Source organism: Teleopsis dalmanni, chromosome 1 (genome assembly GCF_002237135.1).
Source record: "Teleopsis dalmanni isolate 2A chromosome 1, ASM223713v2, whole genome shotgun sequence".
Classification (NCBI taxonomy): Eukaryota; Metazoa; Arthropoda; class Insecta; order Diptera; family Diopsidae; genus Teleopsis; species Teleopsis dalmanni.
In genome coordinates, this window is record NC_051846.1 from 2,172,422 (window position 1) to 2,192,902 (window position 20,481).

At 30.7% G+C, this 20,481-nt stretch overlaps 2 protein-coding genes across 4 annotated transcripts in view; both read right to left on the bottom strand.

The window, feature by feature from the left end:
• The window catches only part of LOC119668966, a 70,958-nt gene that overhangs the window by 1,087 nt on the left and 49,390 nt on the right, over positions 1 to 20,481 (bottom strand). For both annotated transcript variants that reach the window (XM_038078669.1, XM_038078668.1), the window contains exons 2-3: positions 19,250 to 19,352; positions 11,178 to 11,200 (exon numbers count right to left, since the gene is read on the bottom strand). In XM_038078669.1, coding sequence (XP_037934597.1) covers positions 11,178 to 11,200; positions 19,250 to 19,352 — 126 coding nt within the window. The remainder of the gene's footprint in view (positions 1 to 11,177; positions 11,201 to 19,249; positions 19,353 to 20,481) is intronic.
• LOC119668967 (putative nuclease HARBI1) lies at positions 14,624 to 15,852 on the bottom strand. Of its 2 annotated transcripts, none has more exons than XM_038078671.1 (3): positions 15,719 to 15,852; positions 15,238 to 15,646; positions 14,624 to 15,179 (listed from the first exon to the last, which is right to left on the bottom strand). In XM_038078671.1, the coding sequence occupies exons 1-3, from the start codon at positions 15,829 to 15,831 to the stop codon at positions 14,676 to 14,678; spliced, it is 1,026 nt and encodes a 341-aa protein (XP_037934599.1). In that variant the 5' UTR covers positions 15,832 to 15,852; the 3' UTR covers positions 14,624 to 14,675. The 2 variants fall into 2 exon arrangements, with proteins under 2 accessions (XP_037934599.1, XP_037934598.1); XM_038078670.1 differs by having other exon boundaries at positions 14,625 to 15,179; positions 15,238 to 15,664.

Consider the following 20,481-nt stretch of genomic DNA (forward strand, 5'->3'; position numbering starts at 1 on the left):
ATTGCATGAACTCAATTTTTTTCTATTGAAAAATCTTTAAATCGCATGTGTGACAAAGTCAACGGTCAATTCCAAAAATGGTAGATTTATGAATGGAATACTAAATTTGAAGGCAAACAATTACTGGGCACCTAACGACAGTGGATACCGAATCATATGAGTAATAAAAATACTTTTGATTTATTTAAGAACATTTTTTAAAGCCATAAACTTGCTTAAAGTGAATGTGTTTAAAATTATTGCAAACAAAAAAAAAAAAAAAAAAATCAAATAGAATTACATATAAATTAAACAACATTTATAATAAATAACTAATAATAAAATACAGGGTTGTTCATATTGTCGATAATTTTCTCAACTGTCTCAAATTGTTTTTTATAACATTTTCTTTGGAGGTGTGAAGTACCACACCATATAAATATTCCCCACAACACACCTTACGGTATTGGATCCGTTTTAAGCAATATTCGATGACTTACTGGTACGCAGCTGGCAAATAGGTAGGTAGGCGAAGAAGAAGCATAGTTAAATCCTTATCAATTAACTTAGAGAATCCTTACGATTCCATATGTCTCGTAATTTTGAGTAGAAAGTTAGACGTTTTATAGTCAATCTTATAGTTAAAGTTTGGTCGGGAACACAGATAAATGTAATTTTGATATAACTAACATCATTGATTAAATTGAAGACAAGGTGAAAAATATTAGTTTTGGATAATCTTGGAGAATGACAACAACAAGTGTTCTGGATTCTACTCTTCGAGCGCCGGTAAGCACTATTTATAAGAGTGTCGATAGAGTAGGTACAGCACCGTTATTATTTTATTATATTATATTATATATTATTTTATATTCTTTTAATTTGTTATTGTATAACTAGCAATAGTTTGGCTATAACTAAATGTTGCTGGTTGTTCTCAATGCGTAGAGAGAATAAGGATAAGAATAAAAAAGCATAAGAATAAGCAGAAACATGGTCATTTCCATAATTCCACAAAAAGGGTCTAGTTGTGACAAAGGGTATGATATTGGTAGTTGAAAGATATCATTTAAATGAGATATCATAGGTCCGGGAACTTTTCGCAAAACAAAGTCAAAGCTGGACATTTTGTGTGGCTTGTGCCACTGTTTATTTTAGTTGTTAGTTTGGATGATTTTAATATGTTCAGCAGTTGTTAAACGATTTATATTGTAAAATGGTAAATCCTAAACTTAATAAATTATGACTGAAGTGATACTTCTATTTGACATACAAATGTCACTGGAACAGGTCAATAAAATCAGGACTACAAAATCGTAAACGTTTATAGAATAATAAAGGGTTGGCCATATGAGGTGAAGACTTTTTGAAGAGTATATCGCGCAAGCTCGAATATATGGCCTTAGCTGGAATGACTTTATGTGCTCGATTTTTGAAATTTGCGATCATTGTTGCCTTTCTGGCGGCCTTCATCTTTGACTGTCAGCAGTCACATAGGGAAATGTCTGGAGGTGTCAAATCGAGGGAATGCAGAGGCCAATCAAAACCATAATTTTTTGATATCAAGCAACCTGGGAACAATAGTTTCAATAAATCGATTATGATACGAGCTGTATGAAGTGAAGATTTTAAATTATTATTGAAACTAGAAGTACTGCATACGATTTTTATAAACAATTGTCATCAAAAACTCGGCTTTCATAGCCCGATAACGTACCTAACTGACGGTTGTTACTTTGCTACTAACATTTTCGAAAAAGTATTGGTCTGACGATCATTTCAGCACGAAATCCGCACGAAACTGTAATTTTCAGATTGTAAAGAGGAGATTTTGTAACAATAATTAGTTTGAGGGCTTTCTTTTAACCAACAAATTTATTTGTATATGATTCTGCTTAACAAAAAATATGTCTGATCACTTATAATGATTGTTTGCCAAAAATTCTAGGCCTAGGCCCTTATCGCGTTCGACTAGTGTGTACTGTTTAATAGCAAAATGTTTCCTAAGGTTGATATTTCACACACGTACTGTCATTAGTAATTCTGAGTGTCTTTGTCAAAGTTACAGAATTGTCACATGGTATCACCTAATATAGCTTACCCTGTATGAAAAAAAGTTTCAATTTAAACTTTTTTTATATCACGCTACAAAAAAGTGTGTAGCATGCGATAAAATAATAATTTCAATAGTTAATTACTATGATATGTGAGCCTTTAACCTTTTTGGTAAAACATATATTAACCTTTAGTTTTACGCATTTAAAAGTTTATAGTTTAAATGTTATATACGCAAAACGATTTGTTAATTTAATGATAAACTCATATGTGAACGTTGTCTCCAAAAGGTCACCAAAAACACCAGAAAGACCATTTTCACAGCATTTCGAACAAGTTTTCCGCTAATCACTGATATTAAAATATTAAAAAATTAAAAAATTAAATAAAAATGCCATACATTCGAGCAGCGTTGAGTTGCAAAACGACACGCCAAATGTGGAGGTTTTTTAATAATTTTTATTTTTTACTGCAATTTTTGAAAAAATTATTTATTTATTTGCCGCTGACATGCGCTTTCAGACGCTGCCAGTTGCGATTTTTGTTCCGAAGTATTTGTTTATTGCTTGTGATTGTGTTTTAAAAATTTTATATTTTACTAATTTTATGTCTTCGAATTGTTAATGCAAAAATTTAAATACAAATTTAAGAGTGCATTCGAGATTGGCCGTCACCGATAAGATGCTGTAAAATCTGTAAACGGAGTTGGCGGCAGCACGTGAAGTTGCAGTAGCCGCGACGGCACAACAGAAAATCGTTAAAATAACAATAAAAACTGATTAAATGTTCAGATAGATTTCTGAAGTGAATATAATATTTTTATTATTTAACGTTAATTTCAATTACAGCTCCATGGATTTAAATGCTGTGTATTTAAAAAATATTAAATAGAATTTTATGAACGAAGTCGGTTGAAGACAAGTCATTGAAGCAAAATAATTTATGACCGAAGCAAATTGATATATTGTATTTAATAGATACACAGATAATCGATATAAGGCAGTGAACTATAATGACATTAGGACGTTAACAGACTTAAAAAAAAAATAATAAATTAAATATATAATAAGTAAGGCAGAATAATAAGGAAGATCTCAACATCTGCCTAGTTTCTATTTACTGCTATAGTAAAAACCATGGTTAAAAATACGTCCAAAATAATATTTTATAATAAACCTCAGTTCTCAAACTAGTCCTTACTTCAAACCCCAAACTATCTTTCTGTACAAATATCGAACATTTTAATAACTATTAACCTTTTTTATGAGGCACAATATATTCTTCAGAGAGTCTTCAAGTTGGCATACGCTTTCTTGAAAACACATCTCTAGCATGTTTAATCTAATCTAAACAGCATTCTGCATAACAAAAGACGCGCTATTCTGAAATCTACAAGGTAGCCGTTAGCCTGAAACCTCAGCTAAGACATGGTGATTAATCGTGGACCAGGAGCTTAAAGACGCACAGTACTTCGGGAACTAAATCACGAGAGAAGCATGCAAAAGAGTAAGATTTAGAGGAAACGTGAGATTCAATGCTCCACTAGGACAAAAGGACAGCAGTAAGTATGTTTATCTATGTTGCATTTGTGCGAAATAACGAGAAGTCAAATATAAAAAACTTCAAATCGTATTCATCATAGCTGCGCCAAATCGTCTGAAGTGAACCTTGAAACTCCTAATGTGGACTCTGGCCTGACTGTTATCTGTCAGCTATTCTACCACAAGATTAATATATTTTTTACGAATAAAAAAAAACTTACAAAAAAGTTAAAAAAAAAGTTATTACGACAGACTTACCAACACCGCGTTATTAAATCTTAGAATGGTTACAGGCTTCCCGGGGAGGTATGCAGATCTGAGGTCAATTATTGCTTAGTCTGATGAAGTGATAAACAATAATCCAGTCGAGGCGTAAAGAGGGGTTATAAAAATACCTCGAGTTAAGAAAGAGTAAAAGTGCTCAAGTGCACTAGCTCAAATAGAAATAAATAATAGACGAATAAAGTACCAATAAGTATTAAACTAATGCAACCTAAGTACTGGTAGCAGTTAACTTACGAGGGCGGTTTAATAAGTCAGTGCAACAGTGCTGCCGTCAAATGTAATCAACCAGTGGGCAACTTTTTAATTTTGAGCAAGCCACGTCGTTCACTTGGTGTTTGATACCCGTTCAAAGCAGACAACCTCGAGAATTTTTACGAAAATGGAAAAAAAATGAATTTCATGTGCTGATTAAGCATTGTGGCCAAAAGCCACAAATCCTCTAAAGTGTCTATACGATTTCATCGGTAAATTTATTCCGTATGAGAAAAGAGAATACATAAAATAATATTCATTTTTTTTGGTCACTATTTGGTATTCACTAGAACGCATATATCCAGTTTCGAGTCTCCTTTCTTTTGAGAGTCTATGCAATTTTGGCGGTACATTCATTTTGTTAGAGAATCGAAGTGGAGTTAGAGTCGAAATGCAACTCAACTACTTTGTCACTGTCTGGTATTAGCGGAAGGCATATATCTCTTCTAGGATCTCACTTCCTTAAGTGTCGCTATAGGCTTTTGACGGTATATTTGATTCGTGTTAGAAAATAGTGTGGTGTTCGTTCCACACTATGGTATTCTTCTTCAAGTGTCTATATGATTTCGTAGGTAAATTAATTTGCTCCGAAGAAACGGAATAAAAGTGAAATATTACACATCTATTTTGTCCCTAACTGGTATTTGCTAATTATTGTATATTCAATTTGCTTTCTTTAAGTGTCTTTACAATTTTGATGATTAGAATGAAATGTTACTCATCTATGTATCTATGTGGTGGATGGCATCAAATACCATCCACCGTCACTATTTGGTATTGACCTGAAGGCATATATCTCTTTTAAAGGGTTAGTTATTTCAGTCTCTATACGACTTCGGTGGCATATTCTTTTGGCAGAAAAAAGGCGGTACTATTGAAATATCATTCAACTACTCCGCAACTAACTAGTAGACGCTTAAAGGCATACACCCTCTCTAGGGTTTAGCTTCTTTAAGTCTCTATACGATTTTGGTAGCATATTCATTTGTCAGAAAAAGGGAAGTAAGATTAAAATATCATTCAACTACTCCGTCACTAACTATTATTCGTTTAAAGGCATATACCCTTTCTAGGGTCTCCTTTCTATAAGTGTCTATATGATTTTGTCGGCATATTCATTAAAGGTATAGTTCACTTTATTATACTGACACGGTGCTTTGCTAGTTTAAAGTGGAGATATATTTGTCAACTGATATATAAAGCAGCTAGCGTATTCTAAAGTTATGGTATCAGAATAGGCTGACTTCATATAGCTCAAGTGAGCTAAATCTCTTCGCAGACGGTCTATTACTGTGTTTTTTATTAACTAGCTTGGCAAGAATTTATTTCTTCATAATATTAAATTTTAAAATTTTTTTATTTGGTGATTACCAATTTTATTGCTCGTACAAAGTGTTGGCGAACTTTACACTGTAAAAAATTAATTTGTTTGCTGTGTGTGTTACTCAGGTTAAAACCGTTGAAGACAAATTTTAAGTAATAAATCAAATTGTATACAAATTAAAATGTTTCGGTAGGAGCATTCATAGAATCTCGACCAGCAGTATTTTTTCAATTCTACGTTAAATTTCAAGAATTTGGGGAAAAGTAAAAGGGGCACATATGCCAAGCCGCTCCTACTGCAAAAATGCTTATAGCAAACATTTGAGGTAGAATGTGTCATTGTTTTTTAAGGAATTAAAAAGAAAAATCATAAAATTAAGAAAAAAAAAACGAGAAGTAGAAAAGTAACATAAAAAACTTCAAAATAATTTAAAGAAAAATAGCAGAAAATTGCAGAAATACTTTTCCACACATGAATTGCATTTAACAAGCAACAACAGTAACGGCAACTGCAACTGCAACTGCAATGAAAAGCTATATAACCAAAAAAATAAAAAAAAGAAAAATAAAATAAAAAATAACAAGTAGAAGAAAAATGCAAGTAAATATTGTAGGTAATTCAAATTATTATAGAAAGACAAGTGAGCAAGGAAACCAATTGCAATTCCTTGCCAAATTGCAGCAATGCAGCAAATGCAAGTCGCAGCTCCATAGAACAGCACCACACAGCACTACATAGCACCACACAGCACTATATAGCAGAGCATAGCAGCACACGGCACCGCATAGCAGAATATAGTAGAGCATAGCACAGCGTATAGCAAATGCAGTGGGTCGGTCGTCTACTGCTTATATGCAAAATGCAAGTGCATAAAGCATTTGCAACTGCACCGCATCTTCCATGGGCAATTTAATTAAATTGTTGCTGGCAATATTGCTGCTTATGGTCTCGTACAACAATTGTTGCTTGTTGCATTGTACAACAATTTTATGCGAATGCAAAAAATAAATTTATACTTAAATTTTTTTTTTCCTTTTCTCTTTCCTTACCCACTGTTTTGTCTTATTTTGTGCGAATTCGTATCTGAAATCGTTTGCCATGCAAATAAATGCATTCGCCAGCGCAATGCATTACGCGCTCCCCTATTTACGCCGTTGCAACATTAGCTGCAATTGCCAATTGTTGCAAGCAGGCACACATGGAGTGGTTGCAATTGCAGTTTAAAATCTTTTGTTTTTATTTTCTTTTCCTTCTCAGATATGTGTTATATATATTCTTTTTTTTTTTTTTTGGAAGTAAGGTAGTGCGGCGGCTATAGCGTTTATATTTTTCATACTCAACTGCTTGCTACCTTATGGCTTATTTGCTACTCGTACTTTCGTTGCTCTGGCAGAGCAGCAAATTATGTTGCTGTTGCTGTTGATGTTGTTGCTGCTGTTGTTGTTGGTTATGTTGGAGATGTTGCTCCTGAAAATAATTGCTAATATTTGTCGTTGTTGATGTCGTTTGCGTTACTGCATCTTTCCGGATTTTTGTGTTTATGCTTCATTTAACTTATGAGCTGATTTGTATGCGTTTGCTCATGTGTGCAACATTTCATTGCAGGCAAAAAATGTTCCTATGGTTTTACCTCTCGAAATTAGCAGCTCGTCTGGATTGCTGCTCCAAACCGCGTTGCATATCTTATGCCAGCGAGTGTAAAATTAGTATAAAAATAAAATCCTCTTTTTTTTTGCTTAAATGAATTATGCAGACGCGCATATAAAAAATTTGTCAAGCATTTATTTTAAAATTATAATTTTTTTTTATTTTTTTTTACTTTTGGAATTATTTTGATTTTGTGTAAATCTGTTCGTTCCCACCAGCGTCTGTACGCCCACACGCAAGACTTCGACTTCAACTTATTTTGCTTAGGTTTCCGCAGTAAATCGGCAAATTTTTAATTCCAATAAAAATCAAAAAAAAAATGGACAAAAATGTTAAACTCCAAATTATAAAATTTTATCGTTTAATTTAAATCAATTAATTTAAATGCAAATTAAATTTGCTTAGCGTATTGCTCTTGTCATTGTGTTTGTTGTTGTGACCGTGCTGCTAACACTTAGTATGTCGCGTCTACAGTAATTTGATAGTTGATAGTTTTATGACTTCGACTTAATCAGAATTTCTGACCTAATTTGTAGTTTTTAAGATTAAAAATAGAAAAATATCTTTTTTCATACAGCAACTAGTCTCAAGTTATAACTGGAGTAAGTTGCAGCTAAATGAGTTCAAAAGAGATAAAATTTTTTAAATATCTCTTAGGTACCAGCTGTGGAAAATACATGTAACTATCGTAAATATTTCAATCAGTCACACAGACATTGATTATGAATATGTAAAAGTTTTGTATGGAAATTTTATCTTCAAATTATTTTAAAATATTTGGTGCAGTTTACTAGCACTTTATGTTTTGAAATTACATATCATTTGATATTTTTATCATTTTTATTTCATATTTTCAGTCATTTCTATATCGTGCTTTTAAAGCCGTTAGTAACTAATGCTAGTAACTTTATTTACTGACAATTCATTTTTTCACTTGCATTTAATTCGTTTTTTTTATGTTTATGTCGTGTTTTTAGTGTAGCTAATTAGCACTTTCTTTTTTGTATCACATTCCATCGCATTTTTTTTCATATTAACATCAACTTTTCAGTGCAGTTAGCAGACACTTTATTTTTTTGAATGCATTGAATATTTTTTAACTTTAATTTACTGTTTTTAGCGCAGTTCAGCAGAGCAGTATCATTTAAAATTTATTATTATTTTGTATTTTTAGTGCAGTTAGCTAAGTTAGGTAAGGTTATACCGGCAATCACAATAGGGTAGGGCTATTGGAGTATTAGGGCTATTGGCCCATTAAGTTTCCATACATGGAGAAAACTTAGGGTGTGAAACCACCAAGAACCTAGAAGCTTAAAATGCTGTTGTATAGTAAGCTAAATTAGCAAATTATGCTTTTAAATTCACTTTATTGAATATTTTTCAATTTTTATTTTGTATTTTTAACTTACAATTTAGTTTCAACTTGCATTTACTTCGTTTTTTAATGACGTGTTTTTTAGTGCGGCTAACTAGCACTTTACATTTTTTTATTATATGCTATTGGATTATTTATAACATCTTTTCATATTTTTTTTCATAATTTGTATATCGTGTTTTATTTTTTAAAACTTTTTCTCCTATTTTTAGACTAATTAACTGGAAATTTTTTTAAATTGCATTTTATTTGATTTTTTACTTATATATATCACATACTTGTATTTTAGTCTAACTAATAAAAATTTTATTTCTTAATAAGCTTTCTGTTATTTTTTTTTCATTTTTTTCCGTGTTCTTAGTGCAACTAGCAAGCATTTAAATTGCATTCCATTGCAATCCTTTTTATTTTTATTACGTTTTCTTAGTGCATCTAACTACCACATAATTTTCTAAATCACATTTCAATGATTTTTTTTTCAGTTTTCATTTTAATTTTTTAAGTGCAGTTAGATAGCAATTTAAGCTTTATATTGTATTTCAGTGGTACATAAAAATATTTACTCATAAATATGTCCACTTTACGAAGACTCTCAATAACCATTTTAATTACTTTATTAAATGATGACTGCTATTTGCTTTAGTTAGGAAATACCTAAAAGAAAGCAAAAGGACAGCAGATATTTTGCTACATAGGTAGTACTTGGGTTTAACTTCTTAAATTTAAGCAAGATCTATATTATTGATGCAATTTATTATAAATTTGTTGTAGTGATATTGGGTAGAGCCAGTATCATCATCACCTTTTGCGGTAGTCTATGTTATATGTCTTTTGTTAACAATTAAAGAAATTATAGATTTTTACTATATATAAAAATATACTAAAATAGAAAGAAGTAGTGAAAGATAGTCAATATATGACCGAAATAGATAGAAGAGTAGAAAAAGTTGTTGCTAAAAAAAAGGAAAAAAAGTAAAGAAAATGATGGAGAATAATGGATGTAGATAAAAGCAAATCAAAAAGTAAAAAGTACCGAAAAAGAAAAAGAGAGATGTGAGTAAAATATATTATAGAAGAGTAAAAAGAAAAAGAAGTAGTGAAAGGATACAAAGAAAATAATAAAGAACTAAATAGAGCGTAGAAGAGAATATTAAAAGAATAAAAATTATAATATGAGGTAAATAAATTATTGAAGAGGTGGACAAAAGCACGTTTTACTTTTAGAGAAAAAATGAATAAAGCAAGAGAAGGAAGGATATCTACAAAATACAAAAATCATCGAAGCTAACATTGTATTTCACTTTATATATACTTTATGTTGGGGCTGATTCTATTTTTACGACCTTTTTATTAAGATTTTAAAAATCAATCCAATGTTGTGTTCGGTTTAAGACAGATAAAATCTTAAATGCATTGTTTATTTTAAATGGACTCATATCAAAAGTAAAAATGTCACACAGTTTTTTAGACAAAAGTGCATGGCATTAATATTGAATATCTAAAATACGATACAATAATAACCATGCAGCTCTAATCCTGAATTAAGAAAATTGATTTGAATAACAGAAGCAAAATCATACTTATACGTGTATATATGAGTAAACACAATTAAACTAAACTATATAGACATATGGGTTAGATTAGATTAATCTGGCTAACTGTAAGCCACGAGTAGATCGATTGGTTCCTGGCTATACCAAATAGACAGACTATTAATATTTTGAAGCAGTTATTCCTACGGATTTAATTAAAGACTGCTTACATCTTTATTCCTGACACATGGCCACCAACTATTATTTTAAAGATTTTTTAAAGCCTCTTTTTGTACTAGACTTTAGTGAGATTAAAACCTAAATTTTGGGTGCCGTAGTTCATATGTAGTGTGCCATATGAGCGCATATATTGAGATATAGGAAAGCAGAAAAAGTTGCTAAAAATATCTGTCTTTACTGAAATTCGTTACTAATTGGGTGTGTCCGAGAAATCAGAATAGTGCCAATTATATTACTCCTCGCTGCTTAATCTATACATTTAATAGATTGAATGTATAATGTATGTGTATAAACAATTATGTTAAATGTACATATATTTTTTCACACATGTACAAAAAAAAATAACAACAAATTTGCAGTAACAACGATGTTGTTTTGTTCATTTATAGCTGTTCATTTACATATATCTACGATAATTATTTAAGTTGATAGTGAGAAACAGTAAGCTATTAATTGCATCTGATTTATTTCAAATATTGTAAGCTTATTATTTATTATTTATAATGTAACCATTTGTGTGAAGTTATTTCAGTAAGTAATGACAATTATATTAATGTCTGATTTAATTAACTTATTAATTAATGTTAAGGATATTTAATTTAATGCTTTAAACCTTCAAAATACGAGTGGCCTATTTTGATTTGAATGAAGTTTTTAATAAACTATTAAAAATTAGTTAATAAAAATTTTAAAAAATTAAAATTCGACAATAAGTTCTTTTAACCTTAACTGCAAAATCACAATTAATAAAGACGATAATTATTACTTAAGATTGTAATATATTTTTTTGCAGTAGTAAAGAATTTTAATAAAGTTTACAATTTTATTAATTCAAGGTAACTTTATATTAATTCACTTTATAGTTATATATCATATTTGCTTTTTTTAATTTTTAATGGAACTTATTATGTTGAGATCATAAAAATTGTAATATATTATAAACTTACCATTGCCATTTGCTGATTTAATTCTGCAAAGATAAAATTTTTTTAAATTTATTAATGAAAAGAACATATTTTTGCATATTTCACAGATTAAAAACAAAAGACTTAAGCGACAAACTTTTCGGACTTGAGATTGGTTACGAACGTCAGTGTTGGAATCAATTTGCACGATAAAAAATAACAAATTACAGTAAAATTGTTGAGATATGTGGGTATGTATCTAGGTATATGGTTTTAAAAAAATAAAATATAATATTTGTGACATTTCATTATCGAAGCAATAAAATTGCATTTAACTCACTTGCAGTGTCAGTACAGCAAATTCTACAGCAAATAAAACGAAAACTGCAATTGCAACTGCAAACGAGAACAACGGCAGCAACAATTATTTTGTTTACAACATAATATTCCGATTAGATTAGAAAAAGTATTAGTGAGGCTTAGAAAAAAAATCGTATTATACAAATACTGTATTAATTCGTATAAAGGAGATAAATAAAAAGTCGGAAAAAAATCATATAAAAGATTAGCAGCAAGAACTGGATTAGAACCACTTTTTGCGGTGCACTTCGGAATGCATCCGCCAGTGAGCAGGAAAAATGTCGCAGCTGCTATTATGCCAATGGGTTGGGATGTGCGCTATTTATTGCTTCGATTGCTGAGATGTTGCAAAGTGGAATTGCATTAAATGCAATAGCTGGCAATTGTTATATCAATGGTAATAGCGATTGCCACAAAGCACCAATACCAGTGCTTCGCGCAACACGTACTCTTATGAGGCAGAACTCGCATTATTAGTGGAACCAATGTCAGTGGAATAGCGAAATACGTATAAAATGAAATGAAGTTCAATGAGATTCTTATCTTTTGGACAGGAAAGGCAACGTGAGTGATTTAATTATATTGAACAAGTGTACAAAAGAGGTAGTTTGTTCAAAGACATGTTTATGGTATCTGGTAAACCATAAAAGTGTCTATAACTGCAGCAATGTTGCTGCTTTCGAAAGGCTAACAATTGCTGAACTTTATGCTTTTCCTGTGTGAATATAAAAATCATAAAATGAAACTCTTTCGCAATGGGAATCACACACTTTTGGTATTTGGAACAATAAATCAGAATAAGTTCGTAGGTAGATATGTAGAACTAATTGTAAATAATATAAAGCTTTATTGTAATAATATTTAATTGAATTTTAAGTAATATAAGTTATTTTTATTTGGCAGTATAAATAAGTAAAATAAGTCAAGTAGTTTAATTTTCTGTTCATCCTTCAAACTATTAGATTTCAGTGTTATAAGAAAAAATAATATTTTCCAATAACAACTTTTGATTTTTAATTAATTATTAAATAATAAAAGTAAGAAGCTAATTCATAATAAAACTTAATTAAGTCAAGTACTTTTGTCTTCTGTTCATCCTTTAAACTATTAGGTTTCAGTATTATAAGAAACAATAATATTTTCCAATAACAATTTTTGATTTTTAATTAATTATTAAATAATAAAAGTAATAAGCTAATTGTTAATAAAACTTAATTAAGTCACGTACTTTTGTCTTCTGTTCATCCTTTAAACTATTAGGTTTCAGTGTTATAAGAAACAATAATATTTTCCAATAACAATTTTTGATTTTTAATTAATTATTAAATAATAAAAGTAATAAGCTAGTTCATAATAAAACTTAATTAAGTCAAGTACTTTTGTCTTCCTTTCATACTTCAAACTTATTAAGTTTTTAGATTGGAATTATATATATATAATTTATATATTAATAAAAATAAAATAAAATAAAATAAAATTTGAACTAGTTTCATAATAAATTATTTCTTAATTATTATTTTTATAAACGATCACTCAATATATATATCAATATACATATATATATATAATCAAGTTTCCAAAAACAAATTGCTTTGTAGCACATGAAATAATCTTGTGCTCTCTGATATTATCTAGTCCAAGTTTTTGTGTTCGAATTTTATATTGTCTTATAATCATTAACAAATTGTTTTTTAACGATTTTTCTTCGTACTTTACTTCTTTTGCAATAGGAAATATTTAGTAACAATTAGACACGCCTTTGCTATGTATTAGCTTTTTATTATCAACTTATTAAAAACCATAAAAATATCATGATTTTTTAGAGTAGCTCAAATTACCCTGCCAGTTCTGGCAAGAGTACTAAAATTAGTTAATAATGATTTTTAAATATTGTAAACATCTTAACATTACCAAAGAAAAAAAACTTTAAATTATCAAATTGAAATTTCATTCCAAATTACAGAAAAAAAAACCTTGGGTTAGTTAATAAAGACAACATAAATTAAGTTTTCAATTTTACATAAAAGACAACAAAACATAAAATTTTTATTAACTTCTTCGTTATTAAAAATAATTATCTTACTTATTTTTAATTAAAAAATTGTAAAATGTTTAATCAAAATATAAGGAAGCACAAGAATTATTTATGGTTTTTCTGTAGCTCCTATCATCAAATCAATTACTTGTCCTCCATAGAAAAACGTAAGAATAGTTAAAATATAGTTAAAACTACAAAAAACAGTCTAATATAGTATAAACTGATGCGAATAAATATGAACACTCTATATATTGAAGTTTTTATCATTAGGATCAAATAAGAGGTCTCTGCAAGTGCTTCTGGAACGTAGGATTAGTTTCAAATAGCACCTTAGAATAAAAACAAATAATAGCAAAAGGCCGGATACTGATAAGAATCTAGGAACTCAAAGCAAAAACATAGGACAACTTTATTTTATGAAAATAACTCGTTAATCTTAGTTGGTGAACAATAGGTTTAAGGCAGAAAATAAGAGAATGGACAACAAACGGGGTACTGAATCCTAGAGAGCAGAATTTTGCTAGTAATACTTCATATTAATTCACGACCCCGAAAAAATAGTCCGCCTTTGGATTGAAAAACAAAATGTCAGCTGTTAAGGTTATCCCAAATTCGGGAGAGGATAAAAACTACCCAACCCGTAGTCTCCACTTGCCTTAGATTAAGACCTGGATAGTGATGGAGAATATGATTAGAGATCTCACCCGTTTTGAAACAGAGACGACATTCTGTCTCTTCAGACAGTACCATCTAATTAAGATAATCTGGCATGCTCTAGAATTCGAATCCGCATAAAAAAATTCGATTTCAATTTAAATTCACATTTTGGTGCTCTGCTTTTTTCATTTCATTTGCGATTTCACAAATGAAATCGAATGAATTTGCTTGCTCTAGAAACCGAATCCGCATAAAAACATGTGATTAAAACCACATATCGAAATAGTTGTGAATTTAAAAGTAGTGAAAATAACATGTAAGTATAATTACATTTTTTTTGAATTAAATCAGTTTCAAGTTATGTAAATAAAGAAAATAATAATTTTGATAATTTTTTTTTTAATTTTAAGCTCCAATAAATAAAATAAAATATTTTAAGAATTTATTCATTTTTTTGTTTTAATAAAAATTTTCCTTAAATACTACTAACGCAAGCTATTAGCAATGTCATCTCTTATTGTATTTGCTTCTCTACTAGCCGATATTTCACTTAGTTCCTCTTCATCTTTATTAGCAAAGTGAACGTCTTCGACATCCTGTACCTTGTAGTATCTACAAATATTATGTAGCGCACAGCATACATTAATAATTTTGGAAACTTTTTCGGGCTGGTATTGAAGAAGTCGGGCTAGACACCTGAAGCGGCTTTTCAACACGCCAATTGCTCGTTCAATAACATTGCGTGCAGATGCGTGTTTCACGTTAAATTTATGCTCCTGCGTTCCAGGCTGCGGATCTCTGTATGGCGTTAGCAAAAATGGCTGAAGGGAGTAGCCAGCATCTCCTAAAAGCCAACTTCCACGTTCACCGCTCTCATAGCACTGGCAGAAGTAGTCGTGCGCCTTGCTTACGCACCATATTAGTGAATCGTGGCTAGAACCAGCGCGCCTAGCATTCACTGCTCTAATCGTCATTTTGTAGTCGCAAATCTGTACAAAAGAGTAGCATATTGAAAAGAAATTTCAAAAAGAACTTGAAAGTCCTTACTATCATGGCGTTAATGCTGAAATAGCCTTTCCTATTATAAAAAAGGTGGTGGTCACGATGAGGCTTTGTCATTCTTATATGTGTTCCGTCCACACAACCTACCACACCCGGAATCCCGAATTTTTGCATAAAGTGGCGCTTAGACGCACTCCGCTCAGCGTCCGACATTTCTAATTTTATCCATGATGGGCAGATGCGCCTTTCCAAAATTGCGATAACATTTGTCAAAATTTTTCCAACAGTGCTCCTACCCAACGCTATTTGCTTGTCGATGCCTACCGCTTTTTGAAAGCCCCCTTCCGCTAAAAAACGCAATGTGCAGGCCAACTGAATAGAACTTGGTATGGATGATAACTTAACGTGCGGTGTTACGACTTTTACCAGCATGCAAAAAGCATCTTTGTTCACCCTGTAATAATTTATAAAGCTAAAAGTATTCGTTATTTTTCGTTGTTTCATCCAGTATGAATTAGCCACTTACGTCGACTCATTCAAATCTAACGGATTGCTGCAATCTCTTAAAATCCGTCTTTTTATTTTTTCATTTGTGTGACTATTATTTTCAGCTGCCACCAATGCTAACATTCCGAACATTTTATAAAAACTGTTTTTTTTTTATTTTACTTATTAAAATTTAAAAATTTCACTTAAGAGCATTGAATATTTTACAAAACGTCAACAAATAGATGTTTAAATTCATTTTATTCATTTTGAGTTCATTTTGAAACCGCATGAAAATATTCGATTTCTGGAACACCCAAAACGGGTTCATTCCGTTTCAAATTGAATTTCGATTTGAAATGAAGTCGAAATTCAGAGCATGCCTGAATAATGCAAACCATGATGACCCGTAAAATTACCCACCGACAACCTCAGTACAGTATTACGTCCGTAGTTCAACGGACGCACCAGTTATTTAGACTGACAGATTACCTTGCGTGAATGGCAACTTCTTTCAGCTACAAATCATTTCCATATCAGAGGTCCTGCTGTGGGCCAACTAATACCACTATTACTAAAAAAGAATAATAAAGAACAGCGTGTTTCATCTAGTTCTTGTTCGAAGGAAGCTAGTACTGATTTATACATGTTTATTAAGCAGAAATTCTTGAAATTTTAACATCCATTAAGTTTCATTAAGTTTCAAAATACGGACGAAATGTTAAGATCACCATGGTAGCCAAGTTGCACTTAAAGGACTAATAAACTCAATTATATTATCAAAATTGGTCTATGCAAGCAAATGTGGGTTAAATTATAGCAGTAGACGCAATGACTTCATTTTCCAGTAACGAAATACTAGATGAACTCGCAAGGCCTTGTTTTAATACTGTATCTTGCGGATGGCAACTATTTCTGGGCCTGCTTAAAAATATTGTGAGACGATTGGATAGAATATAAAACATTTAATTGATGTTAAAATTAGATTTAAATCAGTGAAAATCTTATAGTTTTCGTTATGATTTTATGTACAGGAACTAATTTACTAATTTGCTGTAATTACTGCTCATACCACTTACGACAAACTGATCCTCTAATATCTTCTTTATTTTGAAAATATCATTGAAAATTTTCCACGGTTTTGTGCAGTTTTCTTAAGACTTATGTATAACGTGTTCGAGCCTGACGTTCATATACATTTTCTTCATTTCTTCAAAATCGATCGAAGATTTTTTTAAAAGTTCCGTAGTCGGGTTCAAAATATAATAGACGGTGTTTATAGATAGAGTACCAATACCTATTTATCGTTTTATTAGCCCTTTAGTGATTACTAGTTTCAGTTGGCTAAAGTTTTAAACAATGGGTTTTATTGCTCTCTAACTGCAGAAAAAAAGAAGGTGTATATAAAAGGAGTTGCAAAAATACATGACCTATTGTTATAAATTTTACTGCCAAAGTATTTCAAACTGTTTCAAATTATGTAGCTTAAGTCATTGCTAGTATGAAGTCAACTAAAGCAGAGTAAATTTAAAAAAATACAAGTGACATGTTGACGCTTAATAAAATCCAAATAGATAGTGAAATACAAAAGTAACAGATGAGACACTATTTTTGAATACCAGATTGACTCAAAAAACTATTGTTAGTATTAAGCTAAAGATCAAAAGGAAACATGATGAAATCAATTATCACTTCACGTCTCTTTGATCAGGTTTGTTGCTGGCACCACGAGTAATCGAAAATTATTCTTAGTTAATCTGTATGTTTCAACTGTATATTTAAGCAATATAACCATTCAAATTTTTTGCAGTTACAGGAAGAGAAAATGGATTATTTGTTATTTTACCCACAAACTTAATTTTTATTAAATAAACCTGAACTTATAAATTATAGATTGATCATTAGATATAATAATAAAGATCTGATCGTGCAGTGGTAGTTAATTATTATTGTTAGGGGAAGTGGCACTGCTACCATCGGGTCTATTGTGCCCTTTCTGGTCTTAGAGTAGGTCTTAAAGCCCTGTTGCGTCAATCAAAAGTAGTATAGAGCCTACCTACTTTACAGATTTTTATTGCCTCTTCCGTAAGAATATACATTCCTAGGAACCTATTTGGCATGTGCACTAGCGCAGGGCATTCTAACAGTGCAGTTATTTATGTTATTTCTTACAAAGTGTTTTGAAAGTCATTAAAACTTTAAATAAGTGAATTATACGTAATGTTGAAATTCCCCTCCTCCAAGCAAATCTCAACAACTTGTGGTGTCAACTTTCCGTCATTCAATCTACAAATTGCATAACTGAAAGTGATTGAAGCTCGCGTGTGCAGTTTAAACGCTGCATTTTGGTATGCAAATTCGAAGTGCGGTTATCTGTGTTAATTAAATTTATGCAAAAATTGTTAATAAATGACAAGTTTATTCATGCAAACATTTAACCATACAAGACAGGTTCACTGGCTCTTCAGGCACCCGTAGCTCGAACCACCCAACAAATTCAACCTGGTAATTAAAATCAATTTTAGTTAATAGCGCGCTTAAACTATTTAATTTTAATATTTATATCAAATATGTCGGCAAGTACGGCAAGAGTATTTAAAAAAGTATTAAAAAATAAATTACATTTTTTTTCTTACAAAATTTCACGCTTTTTCATGTAATTTACACGGCGCGATTCGTTAACGAAAAATCCCACGCTTTTGCTTCAAATTTTTAAAAATTTGCATGCGATTGCGAGTTTTTGCTCTGGTGTGGCGAATATACGTGAATTACGTAAAGTATCTTACGTTTCTGTTACTCGGGGTTTTTTCAGCCTTAAATGATTGATTAGAATAAATTTTATGTGTTGTAAATTTTTAACTTATGCTGTGGCTAATTTGTTACAAATAATTTCGTTTTCTCACGCTTCATTTCCTATCAACTAAAAACTGAAACAAAATTTTGATAATTTAATTAAAATGGAGTTTCTACTGCCTTTTTGAGATAGTATTTTAGGCCTAAACATAATACAATTAAATACTAATTAACATGCCGTAACAAAAGATATTATTTAACGGTGTTTTTGATAAGTTCCGCACACGTTTTCGTTTAGAGTTTTGGAGATTTTGATTGAGAGAATGGATTGTTCTCTGTTAAAAGTCAACCTCAATGTCAATCATTAGCACCTTTCAATTGCTTTGGAAAATAGCCAAAAATTGTAACAATAAAAAAATTTACGCTTTGTTAAATTAAAAACTCAGACGCCGCTGTAAATTGAAAATACCAACAACAATAAAAATTCGGAAAAAAATTGACCAAAAATTGCTGTAGGGTCTGAGCTGAACTCTTGAAATGCAGTCGTGCGTTTTAGTCATTAATTTTCATTCATTAGCTAAACATCAAAGCATTAAGTTTATTAAGCAAAATTATTAACAAAAAGCAAATTTAAGCTGCAAATACCGCAAGAAAACACTTTTCAAATTTTAAAGTTTGATCGCTGAAGTCTGTATTTTGGGTTTCTTTTTTAAATCATGACCCAATTTATTTAAATTTTTTTCTTCTTCAATTGTTTCGGGGTTATACATTTACTCACCTTCTACACCTTAGAACTATGACCATTATAATAGCACCTATAAGAGCTGATATGATTGAAACTATGATTAAAGTAAACGCCCAGCCAAGCTCACCAGCGGGATCTGTAAGCAAAAGTTGAAAATGTTGAAAAAGTGAGTAAAGGGTTAACAAATATTTAAATAATACTATAATATATATAAAGTTAAATAAATATTTAAATATTTTAAGTAAATATCGGGTGTTTTTTTAACTGCATGAGAACTATCGATATCGATAACTGTGGTTTGACAGTTGAGAATGTCAAACTGTCTTAACATTTCAGTTCAGTAAGGTTTGGCAATTCATCGTGTATCGTTTAACGCTAGAACAATGCTTTGAAATTATGGATATTTACTTTAAAAAAAAGTAAATCAGTTTGATAAGTTCACAGAGCATTACTTCTTGAGTGATGAAGGTCAATTCCGGTCAAATGGCCACGTCAATAAGTGAAATTGCCGTAAGTATATGGAACCGTTAACGAATCACCATTATATCCATTAAAATTGACTGTTTAGTTCGGCATCATCGGAGCTGCGAATAGCAGGCGCTATCCAGCCAAGCTGATTGCATTTTTGTTCCCAAAAATTTAGTTCCAACGAGACGGCGCGTTTAACAATCGATTTATTGCGAAATCAATTTGATAACAACTTTATTTCCAGTAGTGATCCTGTTAAACGGCCCTCTCGAAAGTGCGATTTAATACCTCTCTATTAATTTTTATGGGGCTATGTTAAGTCATTGGTTTATGCCAATAGCCGACAAACCAGCTACTCTTGATGCATTTGAAGCCAATGTTCATGCCAGCATTGAAGCTATACGGCCATATTTATTGCAAAAAATAGTCAAGGATCGAACTAATCGATTATCGGATACACAGATCGTCAAATAAATGAATTATCGAATAAGAAGATTATGGAATAAGTAGTTTATCGAATAAGAAGATTATCGAATATGTAGGTTATAGTATAAGAAGATTATTATATAAGTAGATTATCGAATAAGTACATTCAATTCAAGTATCGAATATGAAGGTTATAGTACAAGTAGATTATTGTATAAGTAGTTTATCGAATAAGTACATTCCATTCGAGTACTCCCATTATTTCAATCAGGTTAGTGAAAAAAATGATTTCTTTGATATTGAAAACTCATTGCATCTAGTTTTGAAAAGAGTTATATTTAGAGTTGTATTTATTTGTTTTAATTATTCTC

Coding starts and splice junctions, on each gene's coding strand:
- LOC119668967 (XM_038078670.1), bottom strand. CDS start 15,831: ATGTTCGGAATGTTAGCATTGGTGGCAGCTGAAAATAATAGTCACACA. Junction 15,665..15,718: donor TTAGATTTGAATGAGTCGAC/GTAAGTGGCTAA, acceptor GAATACTTTTAG/CTTTATAAATTATTACAGGG. Junction 15,180..15,237: donor TCAGCATTAACGCCATGATA/GTAAGGACTTTC, acceptor TCTTTTGTACAG/ATTTGCGACTACAAAATGAC.